The sequence below is a fragment of the Miniopterus natalensis genome, chromosome 9, assembly GCF_054644295.1.
Source record: "Miniopterus natalensis isolate mMinNat1 chromosome 9, mMinNat1.hap1, whole genome shotgun sequence".
NCBI lineage: Eukaryota > Metazoa > Chordata > Mammalia > Chiroptera > Miniopteridae > Miniopterus > Miniopterus natalensis.
In genome coordinates, this window is record NC_142089.1 from 60,057,257 (window position 1) to 60,079,680 (window position 22,424).

Consider the following 22,424-nt stretch of genomic DNA (forward strand, 5'->3'; position numbering starts at 1 on the left):
CTTATCTGTAACCAGGCTGGCATTTAAAATTTTACAACCTATCCAGTAAGTATGCTAAGAGAAAATAGTTGACAAACCTGAAAGAATAGCTTCTTTCAAATACAAAAGCATATGGGAGAACTTCCTGATATCATTCACCAACTCCTTGATGTAATCCGGATCAAAAACGGAGTTGGAACTTACAGACTTGAGCCCCATTTCAGAAGTTGTAACATCAGTAGAGAGCTGGCCTGATGACAAAACACGTTTTTTCTTTGTCTTTTTCTGTTTGTGAGCAATCATCCTTTCATATATCAGTCAGAAAAACTGAAATCCTTAAAGGGGTGAGAAAAAAACAACAAAAAAAGAGAAACACAAATACCACATCAACCAGGGGGAACATTCTATTAGGTTTACACAAATAGCCCATTGCCCACCTCAGAATTGTATTAAAACCAACCACCACAAACACTGTACTGTACTACTATTAACAGTGGCAGCTTCCATTTATTGTCAGAAATCTTGACAACTTTATGATATGCAAACTACTATTATCTTCATTTCACATATTATGTTAAAGAACCTGAGGTTTGGAGGTTAAATAATTTGTCTGAGCTCTTAGCTGATAAATGATGAACTGGTACTTAAACTCAGATCTGCCTTGTCATCTAAACCCATGCTCTTAACTCCTAGGGTACAGAATTTTTGTAATTTGCAAAAGTTATCCTGAAATGTCACTTAGTGGAAAGACATATTCTCCCTCTATGACATCACCTTCAAAAATAACGATGAAATATGAGTTTTGAAGAAAAAAAAAGACCTGTTTTCAAAATCCCTCTCCATCACTTACTATGTGTGATCTGATAAACCGTTAATCATCTCTTTACTTTGGGAATAACATCCTGACAATATCTACCTCATAAGATTATTGTAAGCAATAAAAGAGACAATGGTATAAAAGTATCCATACAATACATAAAAGAAGTTCAATTACATTTAGTTCTCAATAATAATGCGTACACATACATACACATATGAATAGATATAATCTGGGTTACCAAGTTTCAGCAAGAATATTTCTTTGTTGAAAACAAGTTCTTAGGGTGTCCAATAATCTGACACATCTGGATTGGTTGAACAAACAAATGTATGATTATCGGGGCATTATTTTTGGTAATTTCAGGATGGTATAGTAAAAACACAATCTTTTGGAACAAGAAGGAATTAGATTTGAATCCTGGCTGAATACTTTCGAAATATGTGACCTGTACAATTTGCTTACAGGCTGTGTATGAGGATTAAAAGGAAACACAAAATTAAAAGAGACTCTGTATGATGCCCTGGCCAGTGTGGCTGAGTTGGTTGGGCACTGTCCCGTGCACCAAGGGGTTTCTGGTTCAATTCCCAGTCAGAACACATGCCTACATGCCTGGGTTGCAGGCTGGATACGGGATGGGGGAGCAGGAGGAAGCCAATCAATATTCTGCTCTCATATCAATGTTTCTCTCTCCCTCTCTCTCTAAAAAATCAATAAAAATATATATTTTTTAAAAAGACTTCATATGATAAAACACCTAATCCTGGTACATAGTTGGAAGTCAAGAAAATTGTTTCTGATTCATGTTTACATTTTACCTTTCCACAAGAAGAAGTCCTAATTTTGTTTGTATCTCTTAGAATCAAAAAGGAAATGACTTGTGGAGTTAAATTAGCTCAAGCATCATCATTAAAACATTTTTCAAATATTTTGTCTTGAATATTTAGATACTTTGAAAATGGCAGAATTACTAAGGACTTCTGTAAGATTTAAACAAGTTTTATGTAATATTCATTTCCACGTCATGTGTAAGATACATTATTGTATCATTTACACTATCCTAACCTCACCTAACTCTCTATTTTTCTTCCTAATCTACTTCTCTTTCATTTATCCACTTCTATCTCTACTACCACTCTAGGTGAATTACTATCATTTTTTGTCTACGCTAGTTATTAATTTCCTAATGATCTATCAACATCATTCTTTTCCCACTCCAAAATGTTGAGTATACTTTCAAAACATGAATCTTACGTCATTTCTCTGCTCAAAACTCTTTCAAAGGGTGAAGAAGAAGCTATCGTGCATTACAAGGCTCAGCATGAGATCTGGCTCCTATCTACCTCTGCAATGTCCTCTGGAATCAAGATTCCTAGTCAACACTCTCAACACTCCTGCCACATACAACTGCTTCTCATTCTTCTGACAATGTTTACCGTGTCCCACAGTAAAAAATAATTTTATATTATGAGCCAGTATACACATTAAGTATGTTATGTTTGTGTGTGGTGTTATGTGTAGGAATACATAACAGAAAACAGATTCCGGATAAGGAGCCAGGTGATATACTCAGATGATATACTCTATTCTATTCCATTTCATGTTTTAAAATGCTGGTTGCAACCCACCAAATTGGTTTCACACTCATAATGGGTCCATGACCCTACAACTTTAAAAACAATGACTGTTCAACTCCTGGTCCTATCTCGACGCAGTTCCATTTGCCAGGACTACTCCTTTCCCTTTGTTTATCCATTCTAATCTCAGCTCAAAGATCACTTCCTCCAAGAAACCTTCCTGGACCACCCCTGCCCCCATAAACACCACCACTACCACCACCAAGCTACAGCAGAATCTCCTATTAGGTGCTTTCACCTCGATAGGAAGACATGAACCTTATACTATCTAGGTGACAGTCTCAAAGAAATCAAGACCACATCTGTTTGCTAACCATTTGTTTTCTGTTCATAGCATAGTATGTGGCATATGAGGGATGATACTGACAACTATTTGCAGAATGAACCTGAGCTTATAAAGTTTTAATTAATTTTTATATAAACAAAAATGGTTAACTCCAGATTGTTGCAGTGTTTTAATTGGAAAATATCAATGTTTTTTTAAAATTTGTCTCTAAAACAGTATCTTTCAAAATAACACACACAAAAATAAAACAACAAAACCCCAAGCATACGAAGCTGAGTAAAGGCCAGATTACATAAAACTAAAAATCAAAGTTGGATTTCTATTATTATTTCTCTACCTCTGATGATTAAAGATGTCCCAATACTTCTTTAATAGTTTTCAAAGTTCCCTTATTGAATAGTCTTTTTAATCTCAAATTATTTCTGAGAATGTAATTTCTACATTTAAACTAGGTTCAAACCTACCTAACATTAACCCTTAAATGTGTAAATAATTTCTAAAATGAACGTAGGACAATTTTTAATGCACTATTGTTATACGTAAGTCTCCCCAACAACAACAAAAATCCCCAAACACTTAAGTGTCTTATTTTGGCAGCTCTTTTACAAATCACTAATTGAAAAGACTATTAACCTAACATCACCTTTGTAGCTTACTTAATGAAGTCATTCTGACTAATTTTGACAGCTTTTAGTTTAATAAATTAGAGAATTGGTTGTTGTCATTGGTAAAAAGGTGGTTATAAAAACTGAAGTCGTATCAAAAGTTCCAAATAAAACAATTCACTTATATCAGCAAAAAATAATTTATTTAACAAGTGTCATATTAGTAACTCAAAGTTGTAAAGTGTTTCAAAACTGCTTAAACATTTTTAGTCAAGACTAAGAAATTCAGTAAAAAAAAAGAAAACAAAAAGCAGCGGGAAAGAAGGAACTAAAAAGGGCTATACTCTACCTCTAGTCAGCATTATGGTGAGTAATGTACTAATTTTGTTATACATACTTTACTACTTTTCATATTTCAAACTGAAAAAAATTTACAGTTAAAAAATTTTAAATAACTAGGTTTTTTCAAGTTTTCATAAAGTTGAACAATGATAACGAGAAAGTTTGGAGGATATACACTTTCTGAGATCATCCACACTACTTTTCCATGTCCCAAAATGAACATTCTCCAGTTGGTTTAACAGAAAATGTAGTTAGTAACAGATTGCAACTGGCAATTTAATTAAATGAGGTAATAATATGGTGAGCGCTTAGCACAGTGCCTGTCTCATCATGAAGACTCAATAGCTGTTAGTCATTACTATCAGTGCTTTATTGTGGGAGATTATTTTTTAACACAAGTAATGAACAAGATGTGGCTTCACTACAATATATCTGGAGACTGTGAGCAAGAAATATAGGACTAGAAACAATTCCAGAAACTTAACTGACTTCATGGAAACCTACTAAATCACTTCCAAGTGAAGTCTGAACTGTGCAAATACATTGTTGAGTAAAATATCTGTGAAACTCTCCTAATTCCCATGCATCACTTTCAACTCCAAACCATCAACATTAAAAACTTCTTTCAAAGAACTTTGTAGCAAACAGAAAATTACTGTGCAAAACTAATTTCTCTAGAAATGTGAACACTAACTTCCAGTACCCTGGAACGTGGTTTTTCCAAGACTTCAATAGCCTGTGGTAATGTCGGGTGCCCCATGTACCCCCCACCACCCTAAATGTATCATTATAGAAGTATTTTCATTTTAGGCAGTAGGCTAATCGAAGTATAAAACTGCCCCAAATATTGGTAGTTAATGTTTCCCATCTTACTCTTTCTAACTCAGGAAAAAACTGCCAGTTATTTCAGAAATCTGCTATTTCAGCACAATTTCTGATTTGGTAAGAATCTAACTTAAAAATTCTAAATAAATCAGAAAAAAACCTCATTCTGGAGGTCTTTACATTTTTAGAAGACACTCTCCACAAAAAGAGAATAGGAGTATGTCAAAAGTTTTAGCAATAATATGCAAATAACTGTAATTTGAAAGAAAGGCACGCAGTGCACATACACTTCATTCCTGTGCAGTTAGAACCCAGCACGTTTTAAAAAGAGGAAGCTGCACAACCTCTCCCGCCTCCAGAATGTCTAGCATTCCTGGCAGGCAGGGCTCTGCCTTGACCAGCCCAAACTACCCAATGCCAAAGAGCACGTTCTCCACCCCAGGATTTAAAAACAGAGGGGGGAAATGGGGCAAAAAGGGCGGCGAACACTGACAGTGAGGGGCAGGAGATGATCACGGAGACGCTGGAGAAAGGGGAAGGGCGTTCAGCTGATCCTTCAGCAGCTACAGTCCTGTCCTCCGAAAAGGTATGAGGCCAATTTCTTCTTGGGGGGGGGGGGGGGGTTAACATGGAGATAAGAGGCTCCTCAGTCACTAGGGCTCCTGTTTGAAGAGTCTCAGACTTGAGCTCATCCATCAAAAAGAAATGGAAAAAAAAAACAAAAATACCGTCAAGCCCCAAACACATCCACAACGGAATTGGAAAAAATCATTGAGACAGGAAGAAACACCCCTCCTCAGCCCAAAACACAGAGACGAGGAAAACAATGCCCCACGGAAATCTTAGTCTCGGGAATGGACCCAGCTGAGGCGAGGGCTGCTGTCAGGGAGCGCGAGCGGGGCCGCCTCAGGAAGAGCGAGACCGGGAGTAACGGTCAGGAGCCCAGGTTCTGAAGCCCAGCGGCCTGGGCTTAAAGCCGCGCTCTGCCAGTTCCTGGTCTATATATTCCGGCAGGTTTCTAGCCTGTTTTCCCACGTGAAAAACGAGTGAAGTAACCTCGGACCTGTCGTGAGAAATAAGGAACTTAAACGAGGAGCGCTCCCAGAACAGGATGCCGACCGTGGGACGTGCTGTGTTTACTTTTATTACCGTCACCATCCGCTCGCGCCCTCCCGGCTCCAACGCCCCGGGGCGCGCGCCCCTCGCCCGGGTCCGACCCCTCCCCGAAGAACCAGCCTCCAGCGCAGACCGCAGCCGCCTCCGCTCGGGGCCACCACGTGGGCCGCCGGGACCCTGGACGGCAGCTCACGGGCGGCCGCCGCGGGTGACCCCAAGCCCGGGGACGCAGCCACCGCCCCAAACTCACCGCGGCGCTCCATCCCGCGTCCCAAACGCGGACGCCCTCCCAACACTCAAGGCCGCCGGCGACGCCGCCGTCGAGGGCTGGAGCTCGTCGGCCCCATCTCCCAAAACTCGCGGACGCCAGGCCAAGTCGCCGCCGCCCCTGCAGCTACCGCCACGACCGCGCCGCCCGCAGCCGCCGCCCCGCCCCGTCCCCTGGCTTTGCTCCTCCCGCCCGGACCCGCCCCGCCCCCTTGGGCCCAGCCCATTGGCCAGCAGGCCTGGGGGCGGGGCTCGACGCCCAGTTCTCGCGCGCGGGACTCTGGCTGTCAGCGGCACCCAGAGCCACACGCTGTCCCAACAGCACAACACCGTAGACACAGCGCAGCGGGCTAGGCGGAGCGAACCTTCGGGACGAGTCACCTGACGACTAGATCTGGCTAATGGGAGTTTCCCAAGGGGAGCAATCTGCATTTCTTACGACGAACTTCGTTCGACCACCTTGTTTCTTCCTCTCCAACTCCTTTAAGAAAACAAAAACAGGACGCACGCAGGTAAAGTGTAACGAGGCCTGGGGCTCAACTCCGTTTTAGAAGAATGAACCAACGTCAAAACCAGCCAACTACTCTCCTCTCTGTGGAGGGGAATACTTTCCACTTAGAGCACCGATTTTCAACCTTTTTCATCCCATGGCACACATAAACTAATTACTAAAGTTCTGTGGCACACCAAAAAATACATTTTTTGCTGATCTGACAAAAAAAATAGGTATAATTTTGATTCATTCACACCGGAAGGCTATTGTGTTGGCTGTTGTCATTATTTTATTTGGCAATCTCAGGGAAGAGAGGTCCCCCTGACTAAATGGTCAGGTATTGAATGTTTTAAAAATTCTCGCAGCACACTAGTGTGCCATGGCACACCAGTTGAAAATCGCTAACTTAAAGCGATGTTACTTTCTTCAACTCTCAGACTTGCTCAGAATAAGAAAAATGTCTTTGAAAGACGAAATAAAGAAAGCAGCAGGGGCTGAAAGCACATAAGCTTCCATGTCATACTACTCACTGGAACAAGCAATGCCATTTACCACAGTGCTGGAACATTCACAAAGAACTGGAGAAACAAAGGGCATATGGGGAGGGCGACTGGATAGCGGTGGAGGCAGAGAAAAATTATCACACATGGGAGAAAGCAGACAAAGTCTGTGAGGAGGAGAGAGAGAAAAGATGGGGGTGCAGGCACAGGGGGAGGCAAAACCAAGCAAGGCAGAAACAGGTGAAGGCCAAAAGAAAACAAGAATGAGAAATAAGAGAAAGGAAAAACTACCTACTTACAGAGACATTTGAAAAAGGAAGTGAGCATGATAAAGCCAACAAGTGAAGTAGTGAGAGAGGGAGAACATACTCATTGACAAAGAGGAACGTCTCTCACATCTTTGAACTCTTACAAGAAAAACAATGCTGGTGAAATAAAGCAAATTTGGTCCTTCGAGTGTTACTTGGGAAAGATAAATATGAAAATGCTCAGCTCCTTGGTTACTTTAGCCCCACACTGAATTTTTAAACTCACCTTACATAAATTTACTCCTTTAAACCCCAAACACAACAGTACCAAGGACATGCCACAGATACTTAGGAAACCTCAAAAACAAACTGTCCTTCTAACTACGCTTAAAAAGAAAAACGCGCCATGGACTTTCACCATGGAAACTGATAATGCCCTGAACTGAAACAAACTATCAAGAAGAGACTCAGGACATCCCAGGCCAAAGGAGTGGGGGTGGGGGAGCAGTGCAACCCTGATAAAATCATAATTAAGATTTTCAAGAAAAAATATGAGAAAGTCATTCAACCTGAAACACCCCCTTACATTTATTTTAGAATATATTATTTTGTGCTATCTTATCCACTATTACTCTTAATAAAGAAGATTGCGTTTCTTATTAAAGTGGAACTGGCAATGTCATTAACAACATCTTGAACAAGGTCTTGATGGGGAGAAAGGGTATGTGGGGTGGAGGTAGTGGTGTGACAAGAGACAGAAAGGAGCACACAGGAGGGAGAGAGAGAAAAATCAGTGGACGAGAGACAAAGAGAGATGTGAGAAGGCAAGAAACAATTGTGGAGAGGTGAAGAAGACAGAGGGAAAGACCAAGAAAGATGCAGAGACAAGTGGAGGGGAAAATAAGATGGAGACAGAACAAGGAAGAGACACAAAGAGAAATGATAGAGACAGAGACTGCCCACTGACAGAAAGGGAAGAGGGACACTTCTCACGCACACAGTACTAGGGAAGGAAAGCCAATTAGGCCCCTAGGTTGTTTAATATGAGAGCCCCAGGCTCCTTGATTACCTGGCCTCTACATTTATTTCATAGACTTAATTTTTAAAAACTTACCCAATTAAGCCTTAAACCTAACACTACTAAGATCTAAAGCACGAGAGATACTAGAGATAACTACAATGATGCACCATGGACACTCACCATGGAAACCACTGGTGACTAAACTGGAGGACACCAATGGGGAGAGAGGAAAGGACTCTGAAGGCCAAGGAGGAGGGCAGTGGCAGGGCAACTCTCAAGAACTCAATGGAGGAAAATCTGCTTTGGGTTACTTTCAGAACGTTCCCACCAGATCTCTCTCTAAACTATCTCAAAACACACAACTATTGTCAGAGAGTGGGTCCTCAATGAACACTAGGTGGTTAAATTTTAAGTAAGGTTATCTGAGGAAACTCTTGACAAGTTTCTCAATCCCAATCTTCCTCTTAAATCTTTTTAAAAATACGTCATTTTCTGTTATCTTCTCAATCCTTCTTCCTTGATAAGGAGGATAATAACATTTGGAAACATTTGAAAAAATGGTAGTTCACTTTTAAATTAAAAGTGTTATTTTATTAATCCCCTCACTTATATTTTGTTTATAGTAATAACACACATATATAAGTTACAAGTATGAAAAGTATGTTATTGCAATAATACCTTTCTGCAAGTCCCAAATTCTTGGTTTATAATTAAACAGTAAAATATTTTTTTAAAAAAAGTAAAATTATCTGTACATCTATTGTAGAAGTTCAACATCTTAAAATGTTGTTCAACAAGTTGCAGAAAAAACATTTACTAAAGAAACATATAACTGAAAAACTACTTAAATTTTTACCATTTTACATTATTATTGTCTCTAGTATTCTTTCCTTCTCAAACAGAAATTCATATCCTCTGTAATGTTGCTCGTAAGTCAGCCATCTGTGAAGCCTCAACTTCCATACTGTTAAAATCTTTTTCATGAGTTCTCTGCAGTGTTAATACAGTATTGTTATTTTTGCTAGGGAGGTGTCTTCATCTTCCTTAAGTTGATTCTGTAGTTTAAGTAGCCTACTTTTCATAACAGAACATGGGTCTAAAAACATCTGACAATGCCTGGAGACATTTTTGGTTGTCACAACTCAGGAAGAGGTTGTACTGACATCTAGTGGATAGATGCCAGGGATGCTGCTAAATATCCTACTTGCACAGGAGAGAAACGCACAACCCTCCCACTCCAACCCCTACCAAAGAATTACCTGGCCCAAATGGTCAATAGTGTCAAGGCTAAGAAACCTTGCTCTAGATCCAATTACCACTCTATAAGCAATGCAGAAGACAGAGGAACATGTTAAATTACAGCACAGACTGCCCTCAGCAAAATCTAGACTCAGCTGTTCTATAGAGCAAACAACACACTTTATTAAACATATAAACTGCAAGGAAAAGATGGAAAGAAAATCTGTAGTTTTTAAAAAAGCCTTAAAATTTATATATATCAAGTACAAGAATAAATGAGACCAGACTTGCCCTTCTAGTATACTGTTTTCAGACATTGTACTACAGACAGCACAAAACTGTGATTCTTGAGAGAAGGGATCACAAACTAATGAGGTTGAACCTTACAACTGCCCCAACTTTCTGCCTAGAGGCACATTCTAACCCATGGCACAGGAAGAGAGAAGCCAAGCAAAGCTTGGTACTCCCGTTAAGTTGAGGTTTACAGGGATCGTAGTCCAGGGAGACTGGGGCAGCAGCTGGAATCTATAGGACAGAGTAACAGAGAGGAAGGAAGAAGACTCCAGAAATTTGCACAGGCAATTCCTTAATTCTCTTGCTGAATATAAAGCTGCACATGTGTAGTGTGAAATTCCACAAGGATGGGCAAAGAATTTCCTGGGAGCTGTAGCAGGACTTTCCCCACTGCTCCCACAGGACTGGGAGACCTCTTGAGTTTTCATCGGCCAGAGTAGAGACCTGTTAAACACTCAAGGAGATCCCAGAAAGGCATGTGTTCGTAGTACATTCAAACCAATCCTAACAAAAATGGCATTCTAGACTCACCCAATGAAGCTTCAAAACAAGGCTCATTTTGTAAATTTATTTTAAAATTTCAAACAAAAGTGACAGTGTGCTGTGGCATTTACAACACATACTGAAGTAAAATGTTTGACAATAGCAAAAAGTAAGGGAGGAGGAAAATGAAAGTACACAATAAGGTTCTTACATTATATGTGAAACAGCATATTATTTGAAGGTTTCCTATAATAAGTAGAAATATATAATAAAATCTTCAGAGGTACAGTTGGTAAGCCAATAATGGACATAAAGGGAATTTCAAAAAATTAATCCAAAAGAAGAAAAAGAAAAGAAAAAAAAAGATGAGACAAATTAAAAATAAACAGCTAGGTGAAAGACTTAAACCCAATCATATCAATAATTACGTTAAACAGAAATACTCTAAACACACCTATGAAAAGGCAGAAATTGTCCAACTTGATAAAAAAGACTCAACTACATACTGACTAGAAGTAACAGATTTGAAATGTAAACATACAGATATATTGAAAGTAAAACAACAGAAAAAGATATGCATGCAAATATTAATCATAAAAAAGTAGAAATAGTTCTATTATATCAGATAAGTTTTACCAAAGATTAAAGAGTAACATTTCATAATGATAACTAAGTCAATTCATTATAAAGACTTAATCTAAAAGTATATGCACCTAAAAATAGAGCACCAGAATATATGAGGCAAAAACTGACAGAAGTGTCAGGAAAAATAGATATACCCCATGACAGTTAAGATTTCAACAATCTTGTCTCATTAACTGATAGAACAGATAACAGAAAATCTGTAAGGATATAGACGATTTGAACAATATTATCAGCCAACTTGTCCTCATAGACATTTACAAAAAATTCTACTTAAAAACAGCAGAATTTTCAAATGCATTCTTTTCAAACGCACATAAAATATTCACTAAGACCATATATGGGACCATGCATACAATGAGTCTCAATAAATTTAAGAGGACTGAAATCATACAGTATATGTTCTCTGACCCAAACAAAATTAAATTTGGAATAAATAACAATAAAATAATTGGGAAATCCCTAAATATTTGTAAATTATAAGCTATACTCTTAAATAATCCATGCATCATTTCCACAAGGGAAATATGAAATTATTTTGAACCGAATGAAAATGAAAACTCATTTCAAAAGGTGTAAGTTACACAGTGAAAGCAGTGGTTAGAGAAATACACAGCTTTAGCTGATGTGTTAAAAAGAAGGGCCTAAAGTCAATGATCTAAGCTTCCTCTACTTTAAGAAGCTAGAGAACAAAGAACAATTTAAACAAAGTAAAAGGAAGGAAACAATGGTAAGAGTAGAAATCGATGATATAGAAAACAGACAACAGAGAAAAATCAATGTAACTAAAAGCTTGTTCTTTGAAAAAAATCATTTATAAAAATACTTATCTAGCTAGACTGAAAAAAAAGTAAGGAGAGAAAACAAATTACTAATACCATTAATGAAGAAAAGAGACATCAGTATAGACCCTACAGATATTAAGACAGTAACAAGGCAATGTTACAAACAACTTTGCCAATAAATTCAACAACTCAGATAAAGTGGAAAAATTTCTTGAATGACACAAATGACCAAACCTAACACAAGAAATAGAAAATTCGAATAACCTTATAGGTATTGAATAAATTGAAAATGTCTCAGAACAAAGACTGCAGACCCAGATAGCCTCACTGATGAAATCTATTGAGTCAGATAAAATAATCTGACAAAAACTCTCAGAAAATAGAGAAGACAGGAACACTTTCCCACTCATTTTCTGAGGTCAATGTTACCCTTATACTGAAACCAGACAATGACATTTCCAGAAAAACATATCTGATTTCTTAACACAGTATTAGCAAGTGAAACCCAACAATATATTAAAAAGATAATACATTATCACCAAAAAGAGTTTGCCCCAGGAATGCAAGCTTTGTTTAATATTCAACAGAAAAAGAGTATTGTCGCAATAGATGCAGAAAAAGCATATGACAAAATCCCACATCCATTCTTGATCAAAACAGTCAGCAGAGTAGGAACAGAAAAGAATTCCTTCAACCTCACAAAAGGCATTTACCAAAAATCTACAGCCAACATCACAGTTAATGATGAAAGTCAATGTTTTCCCCTTAAGATCAGGATCAAAAATGTTACTGAAGGTTTTAGACAGTATAATAAAACAAGAAAAAAAAACACATACAAGTTTAAAGGGAAGAAGTAAAATGCTTTATTCTAATATGACATGTTTGTATACCTAGAAAATCCTTAGGGACCTATAAATAAGCTTGTCAAAACTGCAGATGGGGTTATACTGACATCCGAATGGCATATAAATAAACATAGCAAGGTCACAGAATACAAGGCCAATATACCACAATCAATTTTATTTCTATACTAGCAACAAACAACTGGAAAATACAATTTTAGAAACTAATACTATTTACAGTAACATCAAAAAAACAAAATATTTTTAGAAATAAATTTAACCAAATATGTATAAGATCCTAAATTTAAAACAAAACACTAGTGCAAATTAAAGAACTGAAAAAATCAACAAGTATACCATGTTCATGGATTAGAAGATTCAATACTGTTAAGACTTTAATTTCCCTCAAATTCATGTATAGTTTCAAGCAATTCCAAATAAATCCCCCCTTGAATTTTTTGTAGAAATTGATAGGCCAAGTCTAAAATGTACATATGTAAAAGATATGGAACAGCCAAAATAGTTTTGAAAAAGAGCGAAGTTGTAGGACTTGCACTGCCTGATTTCAAGATTTAATACAGAGCTACAGTAGTCAAGATAGAATGATGTTGGTATAAAGAGAGACATGAATCAACAGAATAGAAGAGTCCAGAAATAGACCCACATATATACAGTGAATTGATTTTCAAGAGGTACCAAAGTAATTCAATGGGAGAAAGGCAGTCAAATGGTGCTAAATAACTTGATATACATTTGAGAGAAAAATGATCCTCGAATTACTTCACAGAGTACCCAAAAATTAACTCAACATGTATCATGGACCTAAATATATAACTTAAAACTACCAGTTCTTGCCAGGCCAACATGGCTCAGCAGTTGAGCATTGACCTATGATCCAGGAGATCGAGGTTTGATTCCCCATCAAAGAACATGCCCAGGTTGTAGGCCCGATCCCCAGTGGGGGGCTTGTAGGAAGCAGCCAATGACTCTCTCATCATTGATGTTTCTGTCTCTCTCTCTCCTCTCCATTCCTCTCTCTGAAATCAATAAAGACATATTTTTTAAAAAACAATAAATTCTTTAAATTCAGGAGTCAGAGGGGGTAGCTGCCCATTTTTTTTATTGTTGACAGTATGACAGATGTCCCCCATTTTCCCACCCTTTTCCCCCCTCCACCCAGCCCCTGCACCACATTGGGTTCACTACATTGGATTATGCATATATATTCTTTGGTTATTTTTATAAATAAAAGCTTTGGGGGAACACAGCACTGCCCAATCATTTATGTATTGTCAATAACTGCTTTTGAGCTACAAAGCAGAACTGAGTAATTGTATTGCTATAGCCTGTAAGCCTAAAATATTTATAATCTTGTCCATTAAAAAAGGCTTGAGGATACCTTTTCTAAAAAAAAAAAAAATGGGAGAAAATCTAGGGAGCAATTTCTTAGATGGACACAAAAAGCAAGAACCGTAAGAAAACATTGGTAAACTGGACTTCATCAAAATTTAAAACTTCCCTTAGAAAGACAACTGTTAAGGAATGAAATATAAGCCACAAATTGGGAGAAAGTATCTGACAAAGGACTTGCATACAAATTGTTTCAAGAACTCTTACAACTCGATAAGAGGAAAACAAAAATTCAATGAGTCAAAGATATAAACAGACATTTTGCAAAGGAAGATACACAACTGGGCAATAAGCATATGAAACAGTGCTCAACACCATTAGTATCAGGGAAATGCAAATTTAAACCACAATGAAGTACTACTGAATATCTACTAAAATTCTTAATTTTAGCTAGATGGAAATACCAAATTTGGGGCAGGATGCAGAAAAACTAAAATTCTCACTCATTGCTGCTACACAAGGTACACAACCACTTTGGAGAACAGCCTGGCAGTTTCTTATCCAGTTAAACATACATTTACCATACAACCCAGCAATTCTACTCTTGAAATGAAAACATAAATTCATCCAAAAACTTGTACACAAATGTACACAGCAACTTTTTTCATCATAGTAAAAAACTGGAAACAACACAAATGTCCATCAACACATAAATGGATAAACAAATTGCGATACAGCCTTACAATGGAATACTACTTAATAAATATCCACACTATAGCAAAAACCATAGATGAACCATAGATGAAATCTCAATGTGTTTGAGGTGCTAAACGAAAGAAGCCAGGCACAAAATATATACTGTATTTCATATACATGAAATTCTAAAAAAAAAAGGAAAATAACCACTAGTAACAAAGACATCAATAGTTGCCTGGGGACAGGGATTGTGGTGGTCGGGTGGGGGAGTTCTAAATAAGCCTGAGGGAAGTTTTTGGTGTGATGGAAATGTTCTATATCTTGATTATTGTGGTGATTACATGGGTGTATACATCTGTCAAAACTCTAAGTATATAAACACCTATTATCACGCTGGTGCTCAATGAATACTACATAAATAAGTAAAACTATACGAAGCTCCTTTTGAATAGTCCCTCAAACTCAACATCCTTCCATAATACTTTAAAAAATATTTTCCGCCCTCTTCCTTAGAAAGGAAGATTATGGTATTGGAAAACTTTCTTGGTGACAAATTCTAAAACATTTTTTTAAAAAAAGAAAAATTATTTTCCAGGGAAGCAGTATCACCAAATGGCTCTTGTGCTTATTGGAGCAATAATAAAGACAAAACAGAAACAGAAAAATCCTCATCGTACCAAAATGTATTCCTAACCTTCCTTTCAAACCTCGTTTCATTACAAGTGAAGGTGCCTTTATGTATTGTAGCTCATCATCATGCTGGAGGTGAGGTAGGAAATTACAAACAAGCACACAAAATAGTCTTCAAAGAAGAATCACGCGCGCCAATCAGTGGCATCCTGGCACGCATTAGACATAACCAGCAATTCTGGCCAGAAGGACCCTTCTGCCTTCTGTGCTTATTAAAATCATTTTCTTAACTTCAATTCATACAAAACATAGCCTTTTCTAAGAAACCTTTTCATTCTCTCCACTGAAAATAAATCATCCCTCTACTTTCCCCAAAGGACATTCAACATACATTTCTTGGGTAACCCAAGATTGTCTTAGGCTCTATTTATTCATAATTGTCTACTTCTACCCAATAGACTAAAAGGTTCCATAGGACCTTAACAAAGAATGGGATCACACTCAATTGCCTGAGTGAATGCTGAAATGAACCACCAATACAAATTCTTCCAGGGTGCCTTCTGGGCATGAGTTTTGTTCAACATACTACTAATCCTAGGGACCAACAGCAATGGTTGCAGAAGTCCAAATTCCTAGCTAAAGGGCCTTTACAGTCAGAGGTGATGGCACTGATAATTTAGGTGGGTGTTCTATTTTAGAGAGGTGGGCAGAGCGAGAATGACCAGCCACCACAGATTCCCTGAACAGTGCTTTTTCATCTCAGCCAAAGTTTATTTCCTGCCAATGTGGGGACTGAAACATTTTCTACCCAGTCCTATCACTTTCCTTCAAGTTCACTCAAACTCTTCTCGGAATCAGAACACTAGAGCTATTTGTACCATAAAAGCTAATGAAGCATAAGCATCAGGATTCCTCACTTGCGCAGTTCCTACAATCAAGAAGCATTTCTAAGTATGCATTTCTGGCAAACTGCCTAAAGAAATCTCTGAAGAAAGAGATCTAAATCTCCAAGACCTTCGCAGTATTTGTTGTGATTTCTTTACTCATTCTAAATATTAAATCACATCTAATTTAAAATTATTTTTCGTGACGAGGAAAGGCCTCCCCCCAACTGAATAGGAGGTGAAGCTAATTCCCAAAAAAGAATTAGAAAGAAAAGGGTAAATGTGGAACCAAAAGAGCCTTGGCTATTTCAGTTCCATCGCGGTCTTGGAATTTTCACAAAGCACCTCCCAACTTCTCCAAAAGCGCCAAGGTCAGAAGACAGGATATCAAAGATCCAAAAAATTCAATGGGGGTGGGGGGGAGCGTGAAGATAAAGTCACTTTTGTCTCTAATGAGGAGTAGTGTTGAAAAAGCAAGATAGAGTCTGGACTAGTCAGAGGGGCTCACAGACAAGAAGAGTCCCTGGTTACTCTTCCTGCCAAAGGAAAGCTGACCTGAGAATGAGGTCTGGATCATGAAGTCCTGGGATGTTTAGGGAAACAAACTCCCAGGGATACTCTCTCCTTCTAGTGGTAGCTGCATTTTGCAAAGCACAGGATTTGCTCTTGGGCCAAGGCTGGGAAATGATAGATGTGGGGGTGGAGGTAGGGGTGAGGGTGGGGGGACGGAAGGGGCAGCTACAGAAGGAAGAGAGAGAAGTGGGGGTAGAAGGGGAGAGGTATGGAGAGAGTGACAGTGACGCACCAGAGGGGGGCACTCGGGCAGAAAGGGAAGGAGAGGGGTTTTCCACATTCAGAGCTTCCCACCCCCAAATGATAAACAGCCTGGGCCTAGGTGAGGTGAAGAGTGATAAATAAAATTAAATTAAAGTTAAAAGTAGATATGGCACAAGAGATGTCTGTTATTTTATCTAAGCCTTTGCATTTGTCGGACTGAAATTTCGGAAAACGTCACCAAACTTCGAAAAGATCTCAAGTGAAGAAGGCGAGCGTGAAGACCCAGTGGGGGAAAGGAGAGGAGCCCCTGCATTCCGACAGGAGGCGGGGGAGGGCGCGGGGCCAGCACGGAGAGAGGGGCGGCCGGGAGCTCGCGGGAACCTGGAGTGGGTGAAAGTCCGCCCGGCGAGTCTCCCCCCGGCGGCGGCGGCGAACTCGAGATACCCACCCGGGACCCGCAGTGTCAGCGAAGCGGCGGCTCGCGCCCGCCCGGCTTCTCCGCTCCTGCCGCTCCGGCTCACCCATTGCTCCGGTCCCTCGGTTTACCCTCCCCGAAGGGCCAGAAGCCCTGAGGAGGCCGGCCCGGCCCCTGGCGCACACCGCAGCCGCACCGCCTTCGCTCAGGGCCACCGCGTGGGCCGCCCGGACCTTGTACCGCACCTCGCCGGCGGCCGCCCCGGGTGACCCCAGCCCCGAGTCGCAGCCGCCGCGGCCGGAGCGAGCGCCGCCGACCCACACTCACCGCAACGCTCCATCCTGCGTCCTGGACGCGGACGCCCGCCCGACACTCACGGCCGTCGCCCCGGCGGCCGAGGGCTGGAGCTCGCAGACCCCATCCCCCCACGACCCGCGGACGCTCGGCCAAGCCGCCGCCGCCCCGGCTGCCACCGCCACGACCGCGCTGGCCGCCGCCGCCCCGCCCCGCCCCCGGCCTCGCTCCGCCCGCCCGGCCTCGCCCCGCCCCTCGGGCCCAGCCCATTGGCCCGCGCGCCTGGGGGCGGGGCTCGGCGCCCGGGGGCGGGGCCGGCGCCCTGCGGCAGGTGGGGTGGTCCCGGGCTCCCGCGCGCAGGGCGCCTCCTGTCAGCTGCACCAGAGCCCGCAGACTGTCCGGCCGAGTGGGCCAGTCCGTGCGGCTCGCCCCAGGACGGGCGAAGGGGGCTTAGAAACAAGTCACCTTTTGCACCCTCCGATAGAGAGCAGTTCCTCTGCCCTTGATGCTTAAATGGAGATTTCTCAGGTGGACACTTTGAATTCCTTCCAGTCAGGAATCTGATCTTCGACTTTTGTCTGCCTTCTTCCCACACCCCTACCGAACAAAAATAAATTTTGTGCGTAACTGTAAAACTGCTCCACTCTTTTCTGGCTTAAACTGATTGTCGTTCTCAGAAACTAAATTACTCAATTCTTATGTACAGTACTTAGCTCGTAAAAATTGCTCAATAAATACTAGTTGAATGCATGACCCCCTAACTGTGCTACTTGCTCCTTACCATGAAATGCTCCTTATGTAGTGAGATTCATCAACACGGTAGGGGAAACGAACAACCAAAATTAAAGCATTTATCTAGAGCTAGATGACACAGCATATAGGAAAAAAGTACAGCATTTCTCTTGAAGAGTTAGAGGATATATTGTAATATAACCACTCTACCGAGAACACCTTCCCATCATCTGTGCTGAGACATAGCAGACATTCCATAAGTGTTAACTGAGTAAATAGGTAAAACTATGGGAAGAGAATTGGGAAAAGTTCCTCAACCTCAACCTCCCCTTAACTTTTTTAAAAAATATGTTAAACATCTGCCATATTCTTCACTCTTCTTTTTTTAAAAAATATATTTTTATTGAATTTATAGAGAAAAAGGAAGAGAGAGGGAGAAACATCAATGAAAGAGTAGCATCAATTGGCTGCCTCCTGCCCACCCTCTACTGGGGATCAAGCCTGAAACCAGAGCACGTGCCCTGACCAGGAATCAAACTGGCGACCTCTGGGTGCACGGGATAATGTTCCACCAACTGAGCCACACTGGCCAGGGCATCCACTCTTCTTTTTTTAGTCAGGAACAATATGATATTTGTAAACAGAGAAAGATGGCAACTCATTTTTGCAAAATAAATACAATTATTAACTGAGAAAGAATGAATATCAAAAATCTGTTATCTGGGACAGGTGGCTCATGTGCTTGGTAAAGAAAAGAAGGAATGAAGGGCAATACCAGCACCACATTCTATTAACAGTGTCCCAGCACCTGCCCTTACACACCAACACACACTTGTTTTTTATATATAAATGTTTCTTGGTTAAAATGACTCAGGATCATGGCTTTGAAAGACAAAGAATCACAGACAAACAAACAAAAATAGGAGGCATAATGGATGCTGGACTGATAGTTAAACATATATGACAGATGGTATAGTGTTGCTATCTTGTAATTACAGTACTTATTAATGCCATATAACCACTCTGCCTATTGAAATGTTCTTCATTCTTTCCATGCTAGAGAGAATACCTCCTCTGATGAAGCCTTCCTCTTCTCCTCACTGAAAACAATCATCCCATTTGACATGATGTGATACTTAGAACCCTATTTTTGTGGCATTTGTGGTTCTCATGCAGTATTTTATTTGGTAGTGTTTATTTATACTAACTAGATTGTGAAGGCCTACAGTATTATGTTACGTAGGTTTGTGTCTGGTATAGAAGGGACTAAGTATTTTCTGGAGAAATATTGAGAGATTGACCAGTGAGCCCAGAAATAAAAATCCAAGATATTGTTTTTGTTTTGTTTTGTCTTTACCATAAACTCTGCTCAACTTGTTTAACTAGTGAAACCAAGTGCAACAGCTACAAAATCACTTGCCTAAAGCAAAGTCTGTCCAGGTACCTAGTGCCCTGAGATGAAGGGACTGGTAATGAAGGCAAATGCTCCATGTGGACAGTGGAGATGGGAGCCCAACCCCACAGAAGGGTACAGTGGACAGATCCTCTTCCTCTCAGTCATACTTAAGTGACAGTCTGTTTAGGAGAGTGCAGCATCCATCGTCAGCCAGACCTATCCCATTTTATTCATTGCACAAATATTTACTGAGTACCTCCAATGTGCCAGGCATTGTTCTAAGCACTGGGACTATACTGGTGAACTTTAAATCCATTTTCAGACTCTCCTCGACCGTGATTAAATGCCTTGTAGAAGAGCTGAAATAATGAAAGCAGGTAAGGCAGTTTGGTTCCCAGTCACTGTAGCTGTCTTTGACCCCCACTGCTGGGACTTTTAGAAAGAATCGCGGAGAGCCCGACAGGCCACACTGAGTACAAAGGTGCCAGATTCCAAACTGGACAAAACTCACCAAGCAGGTTATTAATCTTGATTCCATGATGGTTGTAATTGAGAAACAAGGAATCAATTCAGACCACATGCTGGAAATGAATGTGAAAGACATTGCAAACATTCAAGAATTCTGTGTTGTCATGAGGAGAGAGGAAACAGAGTAAGGCTGGAAAAAAGTAAAGAAAAATTCAAGTGAGTGTATGGATGTGATATCATATTAATTGTATGTCTAGATTAACATATTAAGTTTCAAACCCCAGTTTTTTTGTTGCTTTAAGCTCTCTGCAAGACATTGGATAACATCAACCTCTGTGCTTGAGTCACTATGTACCATGACCCTATTTTAACAACATGTGTAAGGAAACTCTCCCAATAAATGGTTGGTACAAAATAATACTATTGGCCTAAAAATTGAACTATTGATATTGTTGTGAATAAAAAGATGATAATGATGGTGATGACAGTAATAAAGACTGGCCTTCCACAGACCTCCATTGCAATACATTGAGCTCCATGGAGACGGTGCTGGGCCAAGCGTGAGCTAGACAGGCACTGGGCAACTGTGTACCCACTGAGGAAAAGGAACTAAACACTGGCAAAGGAGATCCTAAGAATCCGAGGGGCAAAATGCCATCGTATGCTTTCTTTGCAAACTTGCCGGGAAGAGCACAAGAAGTAGCATCCAGATGCTTCGGTCAGCTTCTCAGAGTTTTCTAAGAAGTGCTCAGAGAGTGGAAGACCATGTCTGCTAAAGAGAAAGGAAAATCTGAACACATGGCAAAGGCGGACAAGACCCGTTATGAAAGAGAAATGAAAACTATATCCCTTCTAAAGGGAAAGCGAAAAAAGGAATTCAAGGAGCCCAAAACTTAAAGGAGAGCACCTTGGCCTGTCCGTCGGTGATGCCGCAAAGAAGGTGGGAGAGATGTGGAGCGGCGCTGCCGCAGGAGACAAGCAGCCTGGGGAGAGAAGGCTGCTGAGCTGAAGGAGGAATATGGAAAGGGGGTGCTGCACACCGAGCGAAGGAGAGCCTGATGCGGCACAAAGGGGGGCCGTCAAGGCCGGAAAAGGCAAGAAAAAGAAGGAAGAGGAGGGAAAGGAGGAAGGTGAAGAAGGTGATGATGGTGAGTAAGCTGGCTTTACTGCAGGTTTTTTTTTTTCTTGTCTATAAAGTATTTAACTCTCCCCGTACACAACTCACTCTTTTTAAGAAAAAAAATTGAAATGTAAGGCTGTGCAAGATTTGTTTTGAAACCTTACAGTCTTTTTTTTGTATACTTAACACACTACCAAATGTGTCCTTAGGTAACCCTGTCCTGGTGGCATTTTCAGCAGCCACTACCCTTCCCTGGTGCAGCGTGGGGGTTGGAAACTGGCATGGAAATTTAAAGCAGGTTCTTGTTGGTGCAGCGCCCAAATTAGTTAGATATGGGGATGGTAGTTTGTTCATCTTCGGTTGTCTCTGACGCAGCTTATAGGGAATAATTATTATTCTGTCAACTAAGTACCACTCTGTAATTGAAAAAACAGTTGCAGCTGTTGACATTCTGATGCTTCTAAGTAAATACAATTTTTTATTAAAAACAAAACAAAACTAGCCTTCCATGGTTAACTCTGGGCTGGACACTGTCTTAATTATTCTTTATATTTAGTGAGTCATTTAGCCCTCACAACATTTTACAAATGAAAAACTGAGGCAGAGACCAAAAGTTGAATAATTTCTGTTAGACTTAATGCAAATTAATGTTAAGACGAAAATGAGTTTAACCGCACTTTTCTTAGAAAAACATCCTGGAGAATCACTCCTGTTATTCTTCCTCTGCCTCCCTGGCTGTCTTGCTCTTCCCCACGTATCCCAGGGGCTCTCTTGCCTTGGGGATTTTGCCTTTACAGTCCCCTCTGCCTGGAATGGGCTCCCTTCCTATAGCTATGTGACTTGTTCTTTGCTTCCTTCCAATCTCTCCTCAATGCTCCAGACCACTGACATGTTCCCCAGCCCTATCTTCCTTACCCTGCTTTAAACATTGCCATCGCACTTACCCCTCTACTGGCTTATTATAGTTATTAGTTTATTGGTATATTTTTTATTTTACCACACCAGTGTGAAAATGTTAGCTATGTGATAGAAGGGACTCTGCCTGTTTTGTTCACCACTGTATCCCCCAGCCCCTGGAAAAGTACTTGGAATTAATCAATAAACAAAAAGGCTTAAAGAAAATAACTGTACATATAACTAAATACTAAATTTATCTCTTAAAAAGATTAGCTTATTAATATTTTGAAAGTTTTAATCAGATAAAAAGACCATATTGCTTTGTTTGACAAAGATTTTGCATC

The 22,424-nt window shown here is 40.3% G+C and overlaps 1 protein-coding gene and 1 pseudogene across 6 annotated transcripts in view; one reads left to right on the forward strand and one right to left on the reverse strand.

The window, feature by feature from the left end:
- The window catches only part of ARHGAP29 (Rho GTPase activating protein 29), a 67,498-nt gene extending 49,905 nt beyond the window's left edge, over positions 1-17,593 (reverse strand). For 2 of the 6 annotated variants that reach the window (XM_087820607.1, XM_087820605.1), the window contains exons 1-2: positions 17,501-17,593; positions 78-314 (exon numbers count right to left, since the gene is read on the reverse strand). In XM_087820607.1, the coding sequence (XP_087676733.1) occupies positions 78-282 (205 nt within the window). In that variant the 5' untranslated portion in view covers positions 283-314; positions 17,501-17,593. Of the gene's footprint in view, positions 1-77; positions 315-5,857; positions 5,934-17,500 lie in introns of those variants that run through there. The other 4 variants (XM_087820606.1, XM_087820608.1, XM_087820609.1 and 1 more) reach the window with 4 other exon arrangements.
- Positions 17,594-20,134: 2,541 nt separating this feature from the next.
- LOC148092485 (high mobility group protein B1 pseudogene) lies at positions 20,135-21,219 on the forward strand (annotated as a pseudogene).
- Positions 21,220-22,424: the final 1,205 nt, after the last annotated feature.